The sequence below is a fragment of the Hirundo rustica genome, chromosome 26 (genome assembly GCF_015227805.2).
Source record: "Hirundo rustica isolate bHirRus1 chromosome 26, bHirRus1.pri.v3, whole genome shotgun sequence".
Taxonomy (NCBI): Eukaryota; Metazoa; Chordata; class Aves; order Passeriformes; family Hirundinidae; genus Hirundo; species Hirundo rustica.
In genome coordinates, this window is record NC_053475.1 from 2,728,333 (window position 1) to 2,749,341 (window position 21,009).

General features: G+C 52.7%; 2 protein-coding genes across 3 annotated transcripts; both read left to right on the plus strand.

Moving 5' to 3' along the window:
- SIN3B (SIN3 transcription regulator family member B) lies at positions 1 to 14,180 on the plus strand. 2 transcript variants are annotated; one of them, XM_040086690.2, is made up of 19 exons: positions 1 to 105; positions 712 to 818; positions 1,592 to 1,745; positions 2,828 to 3,091; positions 3,482 to 3,625; positions 3,834 to 3,956; positions 4,433 to 4,522; positions 4,770 to 4,888; positions 5,525 to 5,732; positions 6,321 to 6,437; positions 6,787 to 7,025; positions 7,533 to 7,716; positions 7,928 to 8,522; positions 8,966 to 9,135; positions 9,640 to 9,813; positions 10,095 to 10,187; positions 10,475 to 10,569; positions 10,986 to 11,190; positions 11,568 to 14,180. In XM_040086690.2, the coding sequence occupies exons 1-19, from the start codon at positions 1 to 3 to the stop codon at positions 11,796 to 11,798; spliced, it is 3,417 nt and encodes a 1,138-aa protein (XP_039942624.2). In that variant the 3' UTR covers positions 11,799 to 14,180. The 2 variants fall into 2 exon arrangements, with proteins under 2 accessions (XP_039942624.2, XP_039942625.1); XM_040086691.2 differs by lacking the exon at positions 1 to 105 and adding an exon at positions 291 to 386.
- Positions 14,181 to 18,385: 4,205 nt separating this feature from the next.
- On the plus strand, positions 18,386 to 20,614 carry F2RL3 (F2R like thrombin or trypsin receptor 3). Its single transcript, XM_040086843.1, has 2 exons — positions 18,386 to 18,474; positions 19,545 to 20,614. The coding sequence occupies exons 1-2, from the start codon at positions 18,399 to 18,401 to the stop codon at positions 20,612 to 20,614; spliced, it is 1,146 nt and encodes a 381-aa protein (XP_039942777.1). The 5' UTR covers positions 18,386 to 18,398.
- Positions 20,615 to 21,009: the final 395 nt, after the last annotated feature.

A 21,009-nucleotide genomic window follows, 5' to 3' on the forward strand; every position in this document is an offset into this window, starting at 1 on the left:
ATGGCGGCGGGGGGCGGCGGCGGCCGCGGGGCCGGCGGGGGCAGCGCCCCTCGCTGGGGCGGCGGCGGCGGCCGGGCCGCGCCGCACGAGAAGCTGCCGGTGCACGTGAGTGCGGGGGCCGCCCCGGCGGCCGCGATCGCCCCTTCCCCACCCTCCCCGCCCCCGCGAAGGGCCGCTCCTCGCCCCCCCGGGACGGCCCCGCCCGCCCCCGCCGTGACCTGCCCTGTCTCGGCAGCGGTGCCGAACTCGCCTCCCGGGGCTGGTCCCTCATCCGCGGGTATCGGGGGGTGTCCCGGGAGCTTGTCTCCCTTGCGCCGGGGGCTTCCCCGCCCTCCTCCGCTGGTTCTGTGGGGTCCCCTGGGGCCGCGTCCTGTTCCCCCGGTACCGTAAGTGCTCCCCGGGCCAGTTCACCCCTCCCCTGGGCCGTGCCCCTCTCCCCGGCCCTGCTGTTCCTCTCTGGTACCGCGGTCATTTTCCCCAGGGACCTGTTCCCGGCTCCCGGGTGCCGTGCCCCCCTCGGTGCCTTGACAGCCCCCAACACGGGAAGCCCACCGGGGCCTGCCCTCACCCGGTACCGAGTGCCCTTCCCCGGTGCTGCCCGGCTCCCCCGGGGCCGCTTCCCACCCCCTACAGCGTCTTGAGGTGCCCCCGCCCCGATTCTGGGGCCGTGGGGAGCTCCAGGGCCTGTTCCCACCGTGTTCTCCCCCACAGGTGGAGGATGCGCTTTCCTACCTGGACCAGGTGAAGATCCGCTTTGGCAGCGACCCTGCCACCTACAACGGTTTCCTGGAGATCATGAAGGAGTTCAAGAGCCAGAGGTAAAGCCCAGGTCCTGCCCCCCAGGGTGCTCCGGGGAGCTCCTCAGCCTTTCACAGAATCCCAGAATATCCTGAGCTGGGAGGGACCCACAGGGATCTAATCCAGCTCCTGTCCCTCCACAGACACCCCAACAATCCCACCCTGAGCACCCCTGAGAGCTCCTGCAGCTCTGGCAGCCTCAGGGCTGGGACCATTCCCTGGGGAGCCTGGGCAGTGCCCAGCACCCTCGGGGGGGAAGAACCTTTCCCTGAGCTCCATCCCAAGCCCTGGCACAGCTCCAGCAGTTCCCTCAGGTCTCAGCCTTTGTGGGGTCTCTCTGCCTGTGCAGAGCCCCCCAGTCTTCACCCCATCATTTTCCCTCTGCACCCTCACTGCCCTGTCCCCCAGTGGTGCAGTCATGTGAAGCTGGAGTCCTTCTGCCCATCCCATAATTTTCCAGAGGTGAAATCCACAGGAGAAGGCAAATCTGCATTTACTTTCCACTCTGAAACGCAGATCTCGGCAAGTGAAGCGGCCTGAGCAGAAGCTGTGACCTGCCAGCCCTGGAGGTGGTGGCTGTCCTGTCCCTTTGCCCACCTGCGCACTCATCTCTCCTCTCCGTGGATAACATCCCCAGGGCGAGGCTGCAGTGGTCATTCCCTCTAACTGGGTTAATTTTTTTAAAAAGAATTGCATCCCTAAGTTACCAGATTCTTCACGTTTCTCTGGCGTTTTCTGGGCTTAACTTGTGTTTCTGGTTTGGATAAAAGCAACAAACCCCTCTCCATTTTAGCATTGACACACCTGGAGTCATCCGACGTGTTTCCCAGCTTTTCCACGAGCATCCCGACCTCATTGTAGGATTCAATGCGTTTCTTCCTCTGGGCTACAGGATAGAAATTCCAAAGAACGGGAAGTTAAGTATACAGTCACCTTTGAATAGCCAGGTAGGTCACAGAGCTCTTATTCTCTAAATAAACATGTGTCACTAGACACGCCTGCACAGTTTAGGCTGTGGAGATTTGTGTCTAGTGCATGTTCCTGATGGTTTTAGATGCTTTTCAAAGCCTGTGATAATGGGTGTAATATAAATTTAAATGTTTATTCAAAGAATCATAAAGTGCTTTGGATTGGAAGGGACCTTAAAGACCACCTAGTTCCAACCCCTGATTTATTCTCAAACCAGGTAGTTTGACTTACACAGGAATGATGACTCTGCATGGAAACACCACTTCAGCACCAAATATCTCAGTCATGTTTGGAAACTGACATTGCAATTGGCCTGACATTGTTAAACAGGCTCTCAGTATGGGCTGTGGGCATTGGCAAATTTCGAGGGGTGATCCTGGAAGAATTGCACTTCCAGTCTTCCACTGAGAAACCAGGAAACTTGTTTAGGCAACAGGCAAAAGAACTGTGAAATCATTGAATTGTTTATGCTGGGAAAAGCCTTTAAGATCGTGGAATCCCCATCAGGTACTGTTGGTGTGAAAAACACTTGCTGTGACACAGGTGGGTGTTGCCCCTGCTTGTTTTTTGTTGTGGTTGTGGAGCTGAAATAGAGCCATAAACTGAATTCTGCTGATAAACTTGTGGTTTAACTCCCAGTTATCAGCAGGATCTACCTTTTAAATCTCATCTCCCTCGGATCTCTCTGTTGCTTAGGAATTAACACCTGTAAGGGCCTTATGTTTAATATACCCCTTAAAACTGGCAGTTCCTCTGCAATAACCAGTGGTGGCAGAACCTGCAGTGGGAGGTGTTTGGTGCAGCCTCTCAGGTGAGGCCAGCAGGGCTGTGACAGCCACAGGTCAGGTGCTTCCTACACCAGGGAGGACTTTGGGGATTATTTTAACAGATGGAGTTAATAAACCAGGTAGGGAAATCGATTGGTGACTGAAATACTTTTTCTTCCCTCTTCACGTGACAGTATTTCTTAGCTGGTGACCTTGCCAGCACTGCTGCTGGGTTGTTGTTGAGCTGCTCCCTGATCCTTTTCCAACACATCTCGTGTGTCCTGTGCCCCCAGGTGCCCCCAGAGCCCGTTCCCAGCACGGTCCCTGGCAGTGGGCTGGTCTTGCACTACTCCCAGGAGAACTCCCACAACCACAGCGACTGCTCCGAGGAGTTTCGGCAGCAGCTTCCCTACAAAGAAGATAAATCCCAAATTCCCTTGGAATCTGATTCCGTGGAGTTCAATAATGCCATCAGTTACGTGAATAAGATCAAAACACGTTTCCTTGACCATCCAGAGATTTACAGATCCTTTCTAGAAATCCTTCACACTTACCAGGTAAAAAGCCTTTTGTGGAGGGGGTGGCGGGTTGGCACTGGAGCTGTTTGGGGTTGTGGTTGTCAAATTTAATCTCTGCCTGTTGAACAGACTTAGAGTTCCCAAGGACTTGTCTTCATCCAACAGCTGCCTCATAGATATTCACAGGGAACGACAAAAAGTGTGAGAGTTGTGGAACTTTGCAGGGTGTAAAGAGATTTGTAGCCAGACCTGTCTTTACTCACCTTCAGTTGATTTTGTGATCCTGTGTGTGGAAAGACGCTCTGTAGGAACCTGGGGCTGGCTCTGAGTCCTTTCAGGTTCTGTGGCATTGGTGCTTTTGGCTCAGGATGAGTTTTCTGGCAGAGTGAGGTGCCTTTTGACTCTGAACATCTGTGTGTATGTTTTCAGAAAGAGCAGCTGAACACCAAGGGCCGACCCTTCCGGGGCATGTCCGAGGAGGAAGTGTTCACTGAAGTGGCCAATCTGTTCCGGGGACAGGAGGATCTGCTCTCGGAGTTTGGACAGTTCCTCCCAGAGGCAAAAAGGTCTTTGGTACGTGCTGAGAGCAGGGCAGGATATTGAATGCTCTGTCTGCATGTAGGATATGCAAAACGTGGAAAATCATACAGCCAGTTATGAACATTGCTCCTCTTCATTGTTTGGATTTTCTCAGAACAGGTGACTTAACCGCACGCTCTGTGTCCTGTTAGGATTCTTTATCTGAGAGGGGAATGTTGAAATCATTATTTGTTTACTTCAGTTCACAGGAAATGGACCATGTGAAGTGAACAGTGTCCAGAAAACTGAGCATGAGAAGAATCTGGAGCACAGCAAGAAGCGATCCAGGCCGCTGCTGCTGCGTCCTGTTTCTGGCCCAGCAAAGGTATCTTTCAGCAAGTAAAAATTTAGAATAACCTCATATTACTTGTGCTGATTTGTAATTGCTGCGATAAAGGTGTAATGAGTAGTGTCTTTGATGTATGTAGGTGTATGAGAAACAAAATTTTGAGTTATTTTAATTGCTGTAGAAAAAGGGAATTTTTAATGCATGCTCAGATGTGTGTGGTAACATGTTTGACACTAAATGTCACAACCTTCTGTACTAAGTATTGGCCCTGGAAAGGGGCAATTTATTGCTTCTATGCAGAATCTCAAGTGATTCTCTTTTTTTGTCGTTTCCTCTTAGCTGGGAGACATTTGACAGCGATTGCTGTGAGGACGTGACCCAGCAATGCCAGATCACTGCTGGGGAAATACAGGGTCTCAGCCTTTGCAGGGAGCTGTTCTGTATCAACAGAGTGGAATTTGGTGGGATTTGAGTCACAACCTTTTAAATATAACTGCTTGTTCTTTTAACAGAAGAAAATGAAGCTGCGAGGTACCAAAGATCTGTCAGTCGCGACGGTGGGGAAATACGGGACACTGCAAGAGTTTTCCTTCTTTGACAAGGTCAGTGTTTGTCCTCTTCTCACATTCTCTGGACTTATCTCCAGCCTTTTACGTGGCTGTTAATTGGTTGGTCTTCTGTACAATTTGTGTGGCAGCACTTAAGACATTCCCTGACTTTTCAAGTGCTAGAGAAAGACCGAGAAAAATTAAAATAGGTGGGTTTGGAAGGTGAATAGACTGCTAATGAATAATTTTCTAAATACAAGTGGCATTCAGGTGCTGTGATCATCTCTCCAAACTGCTGCAGGTTCGCAGGGTGCTCAAGAGTCAGGAGGTCTATGAGAATTTTCTCCGTTGCATTGCTCTCTTCAACCAGGAGTTGGTGTCTGGCTCTGAGTTGCTCCAGCTTGTTACACCCTTCTTAGGGTGAGTTACTAACTTTCCTCTCTGCCCTGTGGTGCTTTGTAGGTCCTACTCTGTTACTTTTTGGGCACATTGTGAACTTTGTTACAGAAACTTTTGATTTAACTTACAAATATTTCCTGGGTAGCGCACAAGAAATTGGAGGTTAATCCAAAATAAGGAATAATAAAACCTGAACCTTTAAATTTATCTATACGGCTCTTAACGAGTTTTCTGAGGAAGATATTTTCCTCTGTCTGTTCACACTCCCTGTTCAATATCTCAAAGTATAATAAAGGAATAAACATGAAATCTGAGACCAGGGCTGTGAGAAGGATAAATAGCTCCAGCTCTGCCATGAGCCTCCTGAGCTGCTTGGCTGCAGCAGAAGGGGGAGAGTCAAATGGCAAGGATCAGTTTCTCCTCAGGCACTTAAGGGGGAGTGTTTGTGTCATTTTCCTACCTTAAGTAAAAAAAAAAAAAAACAAAACACAAACCCTAAAGCAATTCAGAGAGAATAATAACAGAAGCGAAAAGCTGGTGAAAGATTTCTCCCTGCAATGCTGAGTTTGTTTAGATATTTCTGCCTCCCTTTTATGATACGCATTAACAGCCCTAAAACTGCCACAGCAAAATAACACAATACTTGTGTTTTTGAAGGAAATTCCCAGAACTCTTTGCACAGTTCAAGTCCTTCCTTGGGGTGAAAGAGCTTTCCTTTGCTTCTCCGCTGAGTGACCGCTCCGGGGATGGAATGAGCCGGGAAATCGATTACGCTTCCTGCAAACGCATCGGATCCAGTTACAGGGCTCTCCCAAAAACCTACCAGCAGCCAAAGTGCAGTGGGAGAACAGCCATTTGCAAGGAGGTACTCTGGGATCAGGCTCTTCAGTCCCTGAGCACATAAAAATTGGAGTGGGGCAGTTCCTGCCACAGCTGCTGCGTGTGGAGTCCCCTTTTCAGTGCTAATTCAATTTATTCAGCCAATTCATTGAAATAATACCCACATTTCACTAATTTTATCTAAACCCATCTCAAATCACATCTCTAATACCTTTTGAGTCTGTGTGCAGATGCAAATGCAGAAAAGAATATTAAATATCCTGGAGTTAATTTTCTAGCAGTGGGCCAATGTGGCCTTTCGGAACATTTTTTTCTCAGGAAGAGCCCTGTGAGGCAGTGCCTGAGGCACCATTCCCACTGTTGTGGGGAGCTCTGTCTCCTTTTTTTACAGCTGCTGATCCCTGCAGAGTGATCTCTGTTTGTGAGGTGATAGGGGAGGTGTGATTGAGTTTTCTGGCAGTTCCACACAGACCTCAAATCTGGGGAGCAGCGACCTTGGAATTAGGTCTGGAATGTCCTATGGGAAGAACTATGCAAAAAGACAAGAGAGAAAACCCCATGAGAACAGCTCTGGGTCCTCAAGGCTCAATGCCATTTCTTTGCACTGTTGCAGGTGTTAAATGACACCTGGGTTTCGTTTCCATCCTGGTCTGAAGACTCCACTTTTGTCAGCTCCAAGAAGACCCCGTATGAGGAGCAGCTGCACCGCTGCGAGGACGAGCGCTTTGAGGTACCCCTGCTGCTGAGCTCCCTTTCTGCTCCCTCAGAAAGCAAAACCTTGGGATTTTGCTGAATGAATTAGCAGCCAGTTCCTGAAAGTCCTGTTGGTGTTTGTTGGTTTAAGATGGAGTTCGGTGTGTTGTGCTTGGAGTCTAATAGTTCTTGCTAGGCACGAGTCCAGTTCTAAATTGCACGTGACCTTTGGGAGAACTGGCAGAGGTGTGTTTTCCAGTAAAAACCTTCCTGCTGCTTCCTGGCTCCACCCTGTGGGGCTGGAACACCTTCCACAAACCTGGGCTGCTGCTCTCCGTGTTCCTGCTCTGCCTCTTCTGACACTGTTTTCTGGGAACTCTCAACAGCTGGATGTTGTCCTGGAGACCAATTTAGCCACAATCCGTGTGCTGGAGAGTGTGCAGAAAAAACTGTCCCGCCTGACCCAGGAGGACCAGGAGAAGTTTCGCCTGGATGATTGTTTGGGAGGAACCTCAGAAGTGATCCAGCGCCGGGCCATCTATCGCATCTACGGTGACAAAGCACCAGAGATCATCGAGAGCCTGAAGAAAAACCCAGTTACTGCCGTCCCTGTGGTTCTTAAGAGGTAATTCCAATTGTGCTGTGTTCTTTAAGAAGCTGGAAAAGGATTTTTAAAGGATTTTTAAACAACAAAACGAGAGGACGTGGCCTCAGGCTGCGCTGCTGGAAGTTCTGGTTGGACATCAGAGGGAATTTCTTCCCAGAAAGGGTTGTAAACATTGGAAGGGGGTGCCCAGGGAGGTGTGGAGTCCCCATCCTTGGAGGTGTTCAAAAACCAACTGGACATGGCACTTGGGGCTCTGATCTGGTTGACAAAGCAGCGATTGGTCAAAGGTTGGACTTGATGATCTCAGAGGTCTTTTCCAACCCAAATGGTTTTGTGATTCTCTAGGTGTTGTTTCAGCTCATCATCACTGGTGGTGCTCTCTCAAATTGATTTATTGCTTCCAGGAATCAATTCCAGTTTTCCACTGAAAACTTCTCACTGCGCCACAGTTGGCTACATTAAAATGTTTGGGGTGTGTTTCTCTGCCTGTCTCTCTGCACTGACTCGGACTGTTCATTTCTGCAGATTGAAAGCAAAAGAGGAAGAATGGAGGGAGGCCCAGCAGGGCTTCAACAAGATTTGGAGGGAGCAGTATGAGAAGGCCTATTTGAAATCCCTGGACCACCAGGCTGTCAACTTCAAGCAGAATGACACCAAAGCTCTGCGCTCCAAGAGCTTGCTGAATGAAATTGAGAGTGTCTACGATGAGGTGTGTATGACAGGGAACGACCCCTCCTCCATCCCCTCCCTTGGCAGTGTAGCCCAGATGTGTCCACAGCACCTGAGATTGTGTGGAAATGTTTGGAAATCGAGTCAAAACCAGCTGTTCCGAGCACAGTGTTAATACTGGCTCCTCCTGGCAGGAATGGCTCTTGAGCTTGGATTGGGAGGATCTTTATCTGTTTGTCTCTTGATTACAGCATCAGGAGCAGCATTCGGAGGGGAGGAGTTCGTCCACGAATGAACCTCATCTTATCTTCATCTATGAAGACAAGCAGATTTTGGAAGATGCAGCATCTCTTATCAGCTATTACGTGAAGAGGCAGCCCACCATCCAAAAGGAGGATCAGGCAACCATCAGGCAGATTGTGCATCACTTCATACCTGAGCTGTTCTTCTCTCAGCCACCTGAACACAACATTTCTGAGGAATCAACAGACGAGGACAGAGAAAACCACCAGGGGCAGAACCTGGATACTCCTGAGCTGCGCAAAAAACACGTGCCTGGGCCTCCAAGCAGTCCTTTGGAGACCAAAGCAACCTTCTGTGATGTTACAGCTGCTGAGCCCCACAATACCCTGGATGATGTTTACAGCCTCTTCTTTGTCAATAATAATTGGTATTTCTTCCTGCGCCTTCACCAGACTCTGTGCTCCAGGCTCCTAAAGATTTATCGCCAGGCCCAGAAGCAGCTTCTGGAATATCGGACTGAGAAAGAGAGAGAGAAGCTCCTCTGTGAAGGGAGGAAAGAAAAAACCAATGATCCAGCCATGGAGCTAAGACTGAAGCAACCAAGTAAGAATAACGCAGGGCTTAATCACTCTTAATGCCCTGGGTGCCAGTGCTCCATTGTGCAGGTCTGAGTCACTGCAGGCAGCTCTGTGAGGGGTGTGGAGGTGCAATCCTCTGCTGCATTGGTGAGTTGTGGACAGTCAGCGTGTCACAGGCTGCCTGACAGATGCCTCCTGCCAGCCCACTGTGCTCAGGTGCCATTGTAGAAACCCCTTACTTTGATTTGCAGTGTAAACAGCCCCACAAAGAAATAGTTTATTGCCCAGGGCAGTCCTGGGAGTGCTTGAGGGAAGCTGTCCCAGCCTGTCAGGGCAGCTGGTGGGGAACTGCCTGTGAGGAGTTCTCCACAGCGAATCTCGTGGTTCTTGAGCAGTGCTACCTCTTGCAATGCTTGACCTCACTCTGCCTATTCTGCATGTGAAATGAATTCTCTTTCCCCACTCCAGGTGAGGTGGAGCTGGAGGAGTACTACCCAGCCTTCCTGGACATGGTGAGGAGCCTGCTGGACGGGAACATCGACCCCACGCAGTACGAGGACACCCTGCGCGAGATGTTCACCATCCACGCCTACATCGGCTTCACCATGGACAAGCTGGTGCAGAACATCGTGCGCCAGGTGAGGGCTGGGCCGGGCTGGGGCTGCTCACCACCCTCACACACAGCCAGGCAGAGCAACGGGGCTCTGAGCTCGCAGCAAATTCAGGCAAAACTTACATCTGACAGGGAAAAATGCCCCAGCAGAAATTTAGTGAGAGAATTCAGCTTCCACACAGGGACCACCTTAGGGGGATTTTACTCTTTTTGGCATTTCTCAGTGTTTTTTGAGTTCTTTTCAAAATTCTGCCACACTCAAAATGCATCTAAGGCAACACAAAAAATGTCTGGTCCTTATTCAAATCTGTCTTCCAGATGTGGTTTTCTAGTTAAGGCACATCAGCCCCTCACTCTCCTCTGTTCCTCTTATTGCAAAGTCATGAAAAGGAGAGTGAAATGTGGGAAGTCTCTGGAGTCTGCTGCTTCAGCTGAGTGTGATGCTGTGCTTTTATACTCCTTTCATGACACACTGGAGTTAACTCTTGGCCCAGGCTTGCTGACTGAATTCCCCCTTTTTTAATGGAAGCTTCACCATCTAGTGAGCGATGACATCTGCTTGAAGGTGGTTGAGCTGTACCTGAACGAGAGGAAGCGAGGAGCTGCTGGGGGTAATTTGTCGTCCCGCTGTGTCCGGGCAGCAAAGGAGACCAGCTACCAGTGGAAGGCTGAACGGTGCATGGCAGATGAGAACTGCTTCAAGGTAAGACCTTTCTGCCAGGGAACTTGACAAAATCACTGAAAAGCTTCAGAAAATCTCCCACTTCACCTGGGAGAAGTGGGTTTGGAAGTTCCAGGTGAGAGAGTGAGCAACCTGGAGAGAAGGTATCAAAATCAGAGCACGGGCAGTGAGGGGACATTGTGGCTCACTGAGAAGCCCTGCTGCTTCTCTCCTAGCTTCTGTTTGTCATCCAAATGACTTGTGAGCATGCAGCTTTTTATTGTGAACCCCTGTGGCAAATATTTTCTGTAATTTTATCACAGGTCATGTTTCTCCAGAGGAAAGGACAGGTGATCATGACCATTGAGCTGCTGGATACAGAAGAAACCCAGACAGAAGATCCTGTGGAGGTCCAGGTAACACCACAGTGACCATGGAGTCTGTGTAGCACAGAGCAGATGTCTAAGAATGCTTTCCATGCTTTCTTGTTCCAAACTGTGAGGCTTTGCCAGGAGGATGAGTTTGCCTGGGAGGTGGGCAGGTGACACGTGGGGCTGTGGCCATTGACAGAAAAGGTGCATCAGCAGAAGAGTTTCAACATAAATCAGCCTCAGAATAAACAGCTTGGAAATAAACAGGTTCTTTGCAGTGATGTTTGTCCTGATGAACTGAAATCTCACTGGAGCTGGTCTCCCTTGTGTAGCACCTGGCAAACTACATGGAGCAGTACGTTGGGGTGGAAGGAGCTCCCAACAACCAGAACGATGGCTTCCTCCTGAAACCAGTCTTTCTGCAAAGGTGAGCTGCTCCCTGCCCTGAGCCACACCTGCAGCAGCTGCTGCCTCCTCCCTGCCCGTGTGCCAGCGGGTTTGGGTGATGTGCCAGCCCCGGGGAAATGCACTCACCTTTGAGGGGCTGCTCCAGCCAGTGAGCTGCACGGGAATGCTGAAAGAGAAATTTATGACCTCTGCACTGAGGTTTGTTCATGGAGCTGTGTTTGGAATGGAGCAGGATGGATTCTGGATGGGATCCTGGGTCTACTTCCTTCCCATTTCCCTAAATATTTGTCAGAGGATAGGGAGGGAGATCCCGGAGAGAGCCTGAAAAACCAAACGTGCAAACGCAAATTCCGTACCTGTGCTGTGAGCCCTGCCAGCTGAGGAGAGCAGCTCAGCAGGTGTGACACTTGCTTTGTCATCCTTGTTTTGCTCCAGAAACCTGAAGAAGTTTCGCAAGTGGCAGTGCAAGCAGGTGAGGGCCCTGCGCAGCGAGGTCAAGAGCTCCTGGAAGCGGCTGATCGGGGTGGAGAGCGCCTGCAACGTCGACTGTCGCTTCAAGCTCAACACCCACAAGATGATGTTCATCATGAACTCCGAGGATTACATGTACAGGAGGGGAGCTCTCTGCAGAGCCAAGCAGGTACATCTCCCTTTTGCTCCCTCTGCAGCCCGGGCTGTAGCAGTGGTTGGGGGTGGGAGCCAAAACAAAGGTACCAATGATTCTTGTGGCTGATTTCCCTCGAGCTGCGCCCGAAAGTTACTGCTCTGTGTTGGGTGTAACGTGGAGGAGAGCTGGTAAATGCTCTGTGCTTTGGATTAGCTTAGCAGCCTTTTCTTTACATACAAATTTGAAGTGGGAGTGGCAAACATTAGGAAATGGGGATGGTTAAACGCAGGTCTGCGGTTTCCTGTTTCTGTTGGTGTTGTTCCCAAAGCATTGCACACCTCAGCTAGAGCTGAGGGCTTTGGCTTTTCCCCCAGGAGCCTCTCAGTGATCTTTTCCTGCCCTGCTCCCAGGTCCAGCCCGTGGTGCTGCTGAAGCACCACCAGCAGTTTGAGGAGTGGCACAACCGGTGGCTGGAGGAGAACGTGTCCATGGAGGCCGTGGATGTGGTTCAAGACTGGCTGATGGGGGATGAGGACGAGGAGATGGTGCCCTGCAAAACCACCTGTGAGACAGTGAATGTCCACGGGGTGCCGGTGAACAGATACAGAGTGCAGTACAGCCGCCGTCCCGCTTCACCCTGAGCTCCCAGACAAGGCAGAGCTTTGCTGGTGAAGCGCATTTACGATGAGAGTAGTGGTGGGAATGCAATGTATGTATTAATGATATTTATCCAAGCAGCATTTTACTTTGGATTATCATGTATTTTCCATATGGCGTAGACTTGTCTCCTTGCAGTGTAATCCTCCAGCCGTCATGAAGAGACTTGTAAAAGCTTTTGTGGGAAGGGGGCTCTTGGCATTGCCACACACTTTTTAGTAGTTTCCTGGCTTCGGGCCACTGCTGACCAGCTCAGTGAGGGGGTGAACTACCACTAGTGGCTTTGTTGGAGAGGTGGAGCTGAGCTGGTGTTTGAGCAGATGCTGGCAGCTGCTTCCACTTTGAAGGGTTTAATATTCCCCATCTTCCTGACTTTGTGATGTCTTGGAGCCTGCAGAACTCTTCACCGTACCCTGGGAGTGCCAGCAGGGCCGAGAGCCCTCGGCACAAGGGGGCTTCGTTATCCCTGTGAACCAACAAGGCAACAAATGACTCTTGTTCTTGGTGCTCTGGTGAGAAAAATGCCAAAACTGACGCGGGGATGGCCAGCACTCGAGGCTCTGCCGCTCCCTCATCAACCCAAGTGTTCTGGAGCGTGAGCCGAGGGGAAGAACCCTGAGCTGAGGTGCTGGGACGGGAGCGATGCCCGGCCCGAGATCCCCGAGCCGCCGGCGCTGCTTTGGAGCTGAGGACCCGCTGCAGGCTGCGCCTTCCAGAAGATCCGTGGGGAGGAATATCCACGGGGAGGAATATCCACGGGGAGGAACGTCCACGGGGAGGAACATCCACTGCGAGGCCTGGCCCGGTTTTGGGTTCGTGTTTGCATGTGGCCGGGCAGCTCCGGAGCTGGGCTTTCCCCGTGCGCGCCCGGCGCCCGGCGGGGCTGCAGCGCGGCGGTGACAGCGGCAGATGGAGCTCCGGGAGCGCGGCCGGCAGCTCGGCTCCGAGCCACGGCCCCTCCTGAGTCTGCTGGCTCAGCACAAGCGCTGCCTTCGCAGGGACAGCGGGGAATCTGCGAGGAGCAGAGCGAGATCCAGCCGCAACCATCCTAGGTGAGCTTTTTCACTGAAGCATCCCTACTGCTATCGAAGCTTTTTTTGGCCGTGAAACCTAACACAGCCTGCCCTGATCTGTGCAGAGCACTGCATCTGACTTAATCCAGTGAGAAATCAAGGAAATGTACTCGTGTCTGTCCTGCAGCCCCAGTGTGACTTCACTCCTGTTTTTCAGGGGCCGAGGGCAAGCACACTGTCCGTGGAGTGTATTGCAAACAACATTTTGGGGCGTACCCAGCCTCCTTTCAGCTTTGCTTCCAACTTTTCCCTGGCTTTTGGGGCAATAGCCCCCACCCCACCCTCCCCCCAAACCCCGAAACTTTCTGTGGCTTTGATTTTTAGGTGGTGATTTCTGCCAGACCTAAGGAGCAGCCTGTAGGATTTGTCCTGGGTTATTTCCACTGTACGACATTTGGTTTCGCAATTGTCTCACTTGACAGTAGAAAAATTGGCCTTTGGGGCACGTTTAATAGAAAACTGTCCCGGGTCTTTGTCTTTTTTGCAAAATAATCAGTGGGAGGGAAGGAGGGAGGCCACTCTCTGGCATTCGTGGCCACTTGCACAACCACTGCCAGCAGAGACTTTTCATCAAGAACCCGTGTTCTCCCCATCTGGGTCTCTGCTAAACTTTGGTTCCTGGAATGATCTGAAGGTTCTTCCCCTGCCCTCATTGCAGTGATAAGAGACCACGTGGCTCTGCCAGGGCTGGGGGGAGCAGGGGGACAAGCTCAGTGCAAAGCACAGTGACCCCCTTTCCCTTCCAGCCAGCTCACCAAAACACACCTCAGCCCTGCTCACCTCTCTGCTGTCTCCCAGCGGAGATGACAATTGTGCCAAATTTTATGGTTTTATGACGCAGAAAACTGTTTACTAGAAAATAAGTGGCAACTTGTGGCTTAAAATGCGTTCGATTCCAGGTGTACCAAGGTGGGAACAGCCCTGGGCACCGTCCTGTTCCATCAACCCATTCTAAGTGTACTTCAGGTATTTTTAAGCATCCTTATTTTGTAAACCTTAATTTATAATCTGAACTGATTAGGCAAGACTTTTGCCCTTTACAGTGCTATTGTCTCGAAGCTGAGATTAGCAAGGGACGTGAAGGGAATATCAGGCAGGTTTGAGAGGGGCTTGTTCGTGTCTGAGGGTTTCAGCTGTGTGTCTGCACGACCTTGAGTCAAGAGTTTGTTCTTCCATTTGTTTGAAGGATCTTTGCTTTTGGGCTTGTAATTGCTTTGCCAGCTCCTTGAATGTAGGTTTTTTTTTATATTTATTTGCACATTCAAGTAAAATAAAATATTGATTTTAAAAGTCTGCAGCTCTCACCGTTTTAAGTTTCTTGTCAACTTTAAGCTTTGTGAGAACCTTCAGAATGGATTGACTTTTACCTGAAACCGGATTTTAAGTGGTAGAAAAATGCAATGGAAAGGTTGAAGCTCCTGGACAGGCTGCAGGATGTGCTGATGCAGCTGTGTGTCAGCAAGTGCTGCGTGAGGGTGTGAGCAGTGCACTCGCCGACCGAAAAGGGAAATGCATTTCCTGCAAGCAGAGATCCCACGCAGGAGCTGGGGCTGCCCTCACGTGGGAGCTGCCAAAACCTCTCCTGGAGCAGGGACTCCAGGGGGTGGCACAGTTGCTCCACCAGAGAGGTCTCAAAAGCAAATGCTGGAACTGCTGGAGCTGTGCCAGGCCTTGGGATGGAGCTCAGGGAAAGGTTCTTCCCCCCGAGGGTGCTGGGCACTGCCCAGGCTCCCCAGGGAATGGTCCCAGCCCCGAGGCTGCCAGAGCTGCAGGAGCTCTCAGGGATGCTCAGGGTGGGATTGTTGGGGTCTGTGCAGGGCCAGGAGCTGGATTTGATCCCTGTGGGTCCCTCCCAGCTCTGGAATCGTGTCCTGCCAGGCAGTGACTTGGTGCAGCCTGGTTCCATCCTAGCAGCACCTTTGCCAGAGGTGAGGCACAGCCCAGGCCAGGCCCCAGGATTCCCACTCTGAACACAACCAGGGCTCAAGAGAAGGGGCTGCTTCCAGTTCCCAACCCCACAAGCACATCTGCTACAGGTTAAAACAACACAACTGCAACCACGAAAATCACCCTCCACCCGCCTTTCCCTCAGCCTCCCCAAATTCCTGGGTAATAACATGTTTAACTGCGCTCCCTGTGAGCTCTGCACGACAAATGAAGGAGTGGATTCTGCACATGAAGCCGTAGTGATGTGACCCAGAGCTGATAGGAGTTTCCTTGACATCATCCCCAACACTTCCGTTGCCACAACAAAAGGCAGCTCTGCTCTCTGTGCAGCCCCCTGCACGCTCACAGGGAAACAAACTGTTCTTCTCCCAATGCCAATCCTCCTGGGCAGCGACTGCGTGGAATAATCTGATTCAAATGGTGGTGGGGGGTCTCAGAGGACACAGCCCAAGAGTCTCCTCTTGGCCCTCTCACGAAGGGGATGTTCCCTGCGCTGCAGGGGAGGGACAGCCAGATGTGACACGAGAGCTCTTGGAGAGCTCAGCGAGTGGACAACTCTGGCAACAGCAAACAGCTTAAAAACACCCTTCAGGTTTGCAGGATGGGGTAGGTATAAATGGCTTGCACAATTAAACTCGGAGCTGCTGAAGGGAGTACCTGAGTTCGGCCTTTAACATTTCAGGAGGTTTTTTATGTGTTTCCACACCACAGGGATGCACTGGGAGGGTCGGGGCTGTGAACCAGTGAGAGAGTCTGGAAAGGTGTGTGCAAGCAGAAATTGAGGTTTTCTTCATGTTTTAGCCGTTGCTCTGGATTAGAACTAACTCATTCCATTTAAAGACTAAATTAAAGTCTAGCAACTCCTAACCTGTGCTAAAGATTGAATCCAAAGATTTATTTATTCGTGAAAAGGAATGATGATGATGATGATGATGATGATAATGATGATGATGGCTGTGTCAGCCAGGTTGCCCCCACCCCCGTGTCACTATCTTGCTGAGAAAGGTCCCCCAAAAGCTATCCCAGAACACTGAGTTGTAGGGGTGTTAATAAACTTCAAATACTCCTGGAAAATGTCCTCACGTGGACTTTTATGGTGTGAAGTGAAAAATGCCAGCAGGCAGGAGAGCAGTTCTGAAAATCCTCGCTGAGGAGTGCTGCAGCAGCGTGAGGCTGAGGAGAATGGATGGGATCACCCAGGGAAGAGATTGGATCCCAGAGGAACAGGGGAGCTGTGGGACGAGCAGGAGGGAGAGGAGGAGATTCCCTGGAGCTGTGCAGAGGCTCAGGTTGGCTCAGGGAGAAGGAGGGGACCTGACAATGTGTGAGATTTGGGGGCACCTTGTACGTGCAGGGCCTGCAGGGACAGCTCCCAGCTGCTGCTCAGGAACCCTCTGGAGCTGCTGGAACAGAGCAGCAACAGTGAATCCCGTCCTTTACCCACCACAATTTGCTCTTCCAAGCCTCCAAGATGAATGGGACAGACCAGGTGGTGCCTTTACCCTCCCTCTGAGCTCTGAAATCCCCAGCCCCATTTCCAGCATGACATCTTTTGGGTTCAGAGCCACGGAATAGAAGAGCCCCCTGCTCCCAGGAGATGATCTATTGCACAATGAATTACTTTAGAACCAAATTGTTACCCCACAGGGCAGGGATCACACGACTTAAAGAGACGTTAACAAGCCGTGACAAACCTCTGGCATCAGAATTTTCAGGCAAGCTGTTCTGCATCTGAGGCAGTCACTAAAGATCACACAGCATCTGAAAAATGAAGGATACAGCGATGAGTAACCCCTCTCTGCTCCGCTCCAGAGACCTGCCCATAGGAAGCAGGGCTGTGATTTGCACACTATCTGAACCTGATTATGGATAATTTTTTGCATACAGAGCATGGAAAGGATCCTGGCTGAGGCATGGAAAATATGTGGCCACATGAGTCATTCTGCAATGGTTCATAAATCCTGAGAGAATCACAAAAGCAAAACATCTAACGTTGCATCTTCCCCTCCCTGCCAGAGGAACTCCACCTCTTGACACGCTCGGCACAAGGATGTGGGAATATGGTGAAAGCAAAGGAAATAGGATCATTTTCTCCTTGGAATAGAAGAATCTCATCAAACAGCAGCCAGGCTCAGATTTGCAACCTTCACAGAAGAGGCCATTCATGAGGCGAGGAGAAAGAAACGAGCTGCTCCTCAGGTTGCCAAACCAAATTTACAGTTCCTACTGCCTGGGCTCCAGCTCCTGTCCTTCCTCCCCTGCAGAGCCAGGCAAGGACTGCAGAAAACAGCCCAGAGCCCAGCCCCTCTCCAGCCATGACCTCCTGTCCCACGGGATGTGCACGGCGTGGCCAGGGTCACGCTGGGGCTGTGACACGGGAGATGGGAGAGGATTTGGGAGCTGCCCAGAGCTGCTGTGCAGAGCAGAGCACGGAAGGGACCTGCTCTGGGGGTTACAGCAGGAGGAACCTGGCAGAAAAGGGTTTTAAGGCTCAGCTAACCTCTGCCAGCCCCGTTAGAGCATTATCTGAGCTGTCCTCTGGGCACAGCCAGCAGCTCCATGAGCTGCTCCGAGCTCTTACCCCAGGCAGAGCGGGCATTGTGCAGGGTGGGATGCTCAGCTCTGGGAAAAAGCAGCTTTTTGTGGGGCCCCGTTATCTCCCCAGCAGCAGGGATTTCCTGCGTGCTCTTTGCAGGCCCCTTTCCTGCTGCTTGGAGCTGCTCTCCCTGCCCCAGGGGTTTATCAGAGGAAGCAAAGCATCTCCCTCTCCTTGCCACTCGTCCTTGGTGTGTCGTGGTGCTCCTGCTGCTGCTTCCAAGAGCAAACAGCTCCGGCCCAGAGGACTTTTAACCATCCTCTGCAGTAAAATCAAGAAGGTGCAGGAGCTTGGTGCCGTTTAGGCAGGAAGAAGGAGCAGGGATAAAAGGGAGCTCTGAAGGGCCCAGGCTGATCTGGGGGCTGCAAGGCTGACACTAAAACCCTTCCACTGCCAGAACACGAGTCTGCAGGAGCCCCGTGTAATCACTGGGAGATCTGTGTGCTCTGCAGCTCTGGTATCTGGGAAAGCTCCCTGTTTGTTGTACCAGAAAATGTGACTCAGGCTTTAGGAAAAGACCTCAGCTCACCCGCAGAGCCTCTCAGGTCTCTGTGGTGGGAGGATGCTCAGCATTTCCACGGGCAGAGGTGCGTGGGCTCCGTTTGTGTGCAGACTGTATCAAACCCCACCACATTTGTTATTTCCAGGAATATTCCGGAGCAGGAAGGAGACCCAGATGAGTCACTTGAGCCATCATCTCACGCTGAGGATGTAGTGCAGCCCTGAAACACTTCAGGCCTGGATGGATAAGCCCCTCCCAGCCCCACACTCTGACGCTGGGGTTGTCCAGCCTGGGTTTGGGCAGCCCCGGTTGGTGACGGCCCCTCCGTCCCCTCATCCTGCCGGGATCAGCCCCGCTGCTTCCGAGAGTTAAGGACCAGCAGGAGGAAATGTGTAAGCAGGATCCCTGATGCCGCTGCTGCCACACAGCTCTGGCACTGCGCTGTGGCACCGGGCCCTGCGCTGCCATGGGGACCCTCGGGGACACGCGGCTCCTGCTCTGCTGCGCCTTCTGGGGCCTCTGCCTGGCCTCGGACTACGATGGTGAGTGTGTTCCTCTGGGTGCAAACTGCTGCTTCTTAAACTGCTGGGTCTTTGGGACCTTTGGTAGATCCCTGAAAACTCGCTTTTTAATGAGCTCCCATGGGAGGATGCTCTGGTAGAGCTTCGTGCGGGCTCTTGTTGAAGCAGGGGGTTGGCAGAGGTGATACAGCAGAGAAAGAAGCTGGGGTGGAAGAAACTAGAAAGAGAAGGGGAAAATAGAGGAGCGGTAAACCAGAAAGGACTCAAAAGCGAAGTCTTTAGCTAATTACACTCCCAGAGCCAAAGCTTTACACTGGAGTGGCTCCAGACCTTCGGATTGTTGTGAAAGCCCAGCAGAGGAATTGTTCTCTGGATTCCCAGGCCTGCTGATGGCTGTAGAGCATCACAGTCCATTGTGAGCTGTGGAAAACCACAGGGCAGAGGAATCTTGGGGGTGTTCTCAGAAACATCCTCATCCATTGCTGAGGGTGACTCCTGCACACCTAACTCTGCCTCCCAGCTTTTTCTGCCCGTCACACGACAGAGCACTCCCAGCTACAGGGACCCCAACAGAAAAGATGAAGAGCAGCCTTTGGGGTGAGCTGTGTGTGCAGCCTCCAGAGCCTCCAGCCTGCCCTGCCCAGTGAGCGGGTGACAGCTGAGTGGGTGACAGGCTGAGTTAGTGACAGGCTGAGCGGGTGACAGGCTGGGTGGGTGACAGGCTGAGTGGGTGACAGGCTGAGTTAGTGACAGGCTGAGCGGGTGACAGGCTGGGTGGGTGACAGGCTGAGTGGGTGACAGGCTGAGTTAGTGACAGGCTGAGCGGGTGACAGGCTGGGTGGGTGACAGGCTGAGTGGGTGACAGGCTGAGTTAGTGACAGGCTGGGTGGGTGACAGGCTGGGTGGGTGACAGGCTGGGTGGGTGACAGGCTGAGTTAGTGACAGGCTGGGTGGGTGACAGGCTGGGTGGGTGACAGGCTGAGTGGGTGACAGGCTGAGTTGGTGACAGGCTGGGTGGGTGACAGGCTGAGCGGGTGACAGGCTGAGCAGGTGACAGGCTGAGCAGGTGACAGACCTCCTTCCTCTCACAGACTACTCCCAGAACAGCACCAATGATCAGGCCGCCACACCGGAGGCCACCCCGTGTCCCCGAGCCATCCCGGGCGACCAGGCCACGGTCAACAACGTCACCTACCTGCTGATCCCCGAGGCCACGCGAGCCCAGCTGGGCAGCGCCGTCACCGTGCGGCTCATCCCGTGCCTCTACAGCCTGGTGTTCCTGCTGGGGCTGCCGGCCAACGCGCTGGCCCTGTGGGTGCTGGCCACCAGGGCCGAGCGCCTCACCTCCACCGTGTTCCTGATGAACCTGGCCGCCGCCGACCTGCTGCTCATCTGCGTGCTGCCCTTCAAGATCTCCTACTACTTCCTGGGCAACCACTGGCCCTTCGGGGAAGCGCTGTGCCGCCTCAGCACCGCTCTCTTCTACGGCAACATGTACTGCTCCGTGCTGCTGCTCACCTGCGTCAGCGCCGACCGCTACCTGGCCGTGGCTCACCCCTTCTCCTCCCGCGCCTTCCGCACCCCGGCCTTCGCCGCCGGCGCCTGCGCTGCCGTGTGGCTCTGCGCCGCGGCCCTGACGCTGCCCCTGGCCCTGCAGCGCCAGTCCTACCCGCTGCTCGGAGCAGGCCTCACGCTGTGCCACGACGTCCTGCCGCGGCACGAGGACGACGGCTTCTACTTCCGCTACTTCGTGGCTCTCGTCTCCGGCGCCTTCCTGCTGCCGCTGCTGCTGCTGGCGCTGAGCTCGGGCGCGGTGCTGCGCGTCCTCCTGCGCGGCGGCGGCCGCTACTGCCACGCCGCCAAGCTGACGGCCCTCGTGGTGGTGGCCCTGGTGGTTTTCTACGTCCCCAGCAACGTCCTGCTGCTGCTCCACTACTCCAGCCCCTGCTCCAAGCTGCACGGCCGGCTCTACCTCGGCTACATGGTCAGCCTGGCCCTCAGCGCCTGCAACAGCTGCGCCGACCCCTTCGTCTACTACTACGTGTCTGAGGATTTCCGGGAGAAGGTGAGGAGGAGAATCTTCAGGGGCAGCAAAAAAACCACCACGTCGCTAAAGACCTCCAAGGAAACGCTGCCCCGTTCCAAGCATTCGCTGGTGTGAGCCTCCGGCCCGGCGGGCCGCTCCCATCGTGCTCGCAGTGGGGATAAGGTGAATTCGGCGCCGCAACTCCGCAGGTTTCACCCAGAGCAGCTTTTCCCTGCCTGCACAGATAATGCTGAATGAACCCAGGCTGGGGGATTCTTTGCCCAGGCAAGATGCTGAGTGCTGGACACGTCCATCCTTTGCTGGGACACCGCCTGCAGCTTCTCAGCTGGTCACACACCAGCAGGGACGTTCCTCCCCCTGCACCTGGCTCTGCTGTTCCTAACCTGACTGCTCCCTGCCTGCTAGCCCTGCTCCTGGCTTGCTCACTGTGAGATGTTAATTTTGAGGAACTAAGGATTTTTTAGGAAAGTTAAGATAATAAGTTGCTGAATTAGCTGAAGTAGATAGGT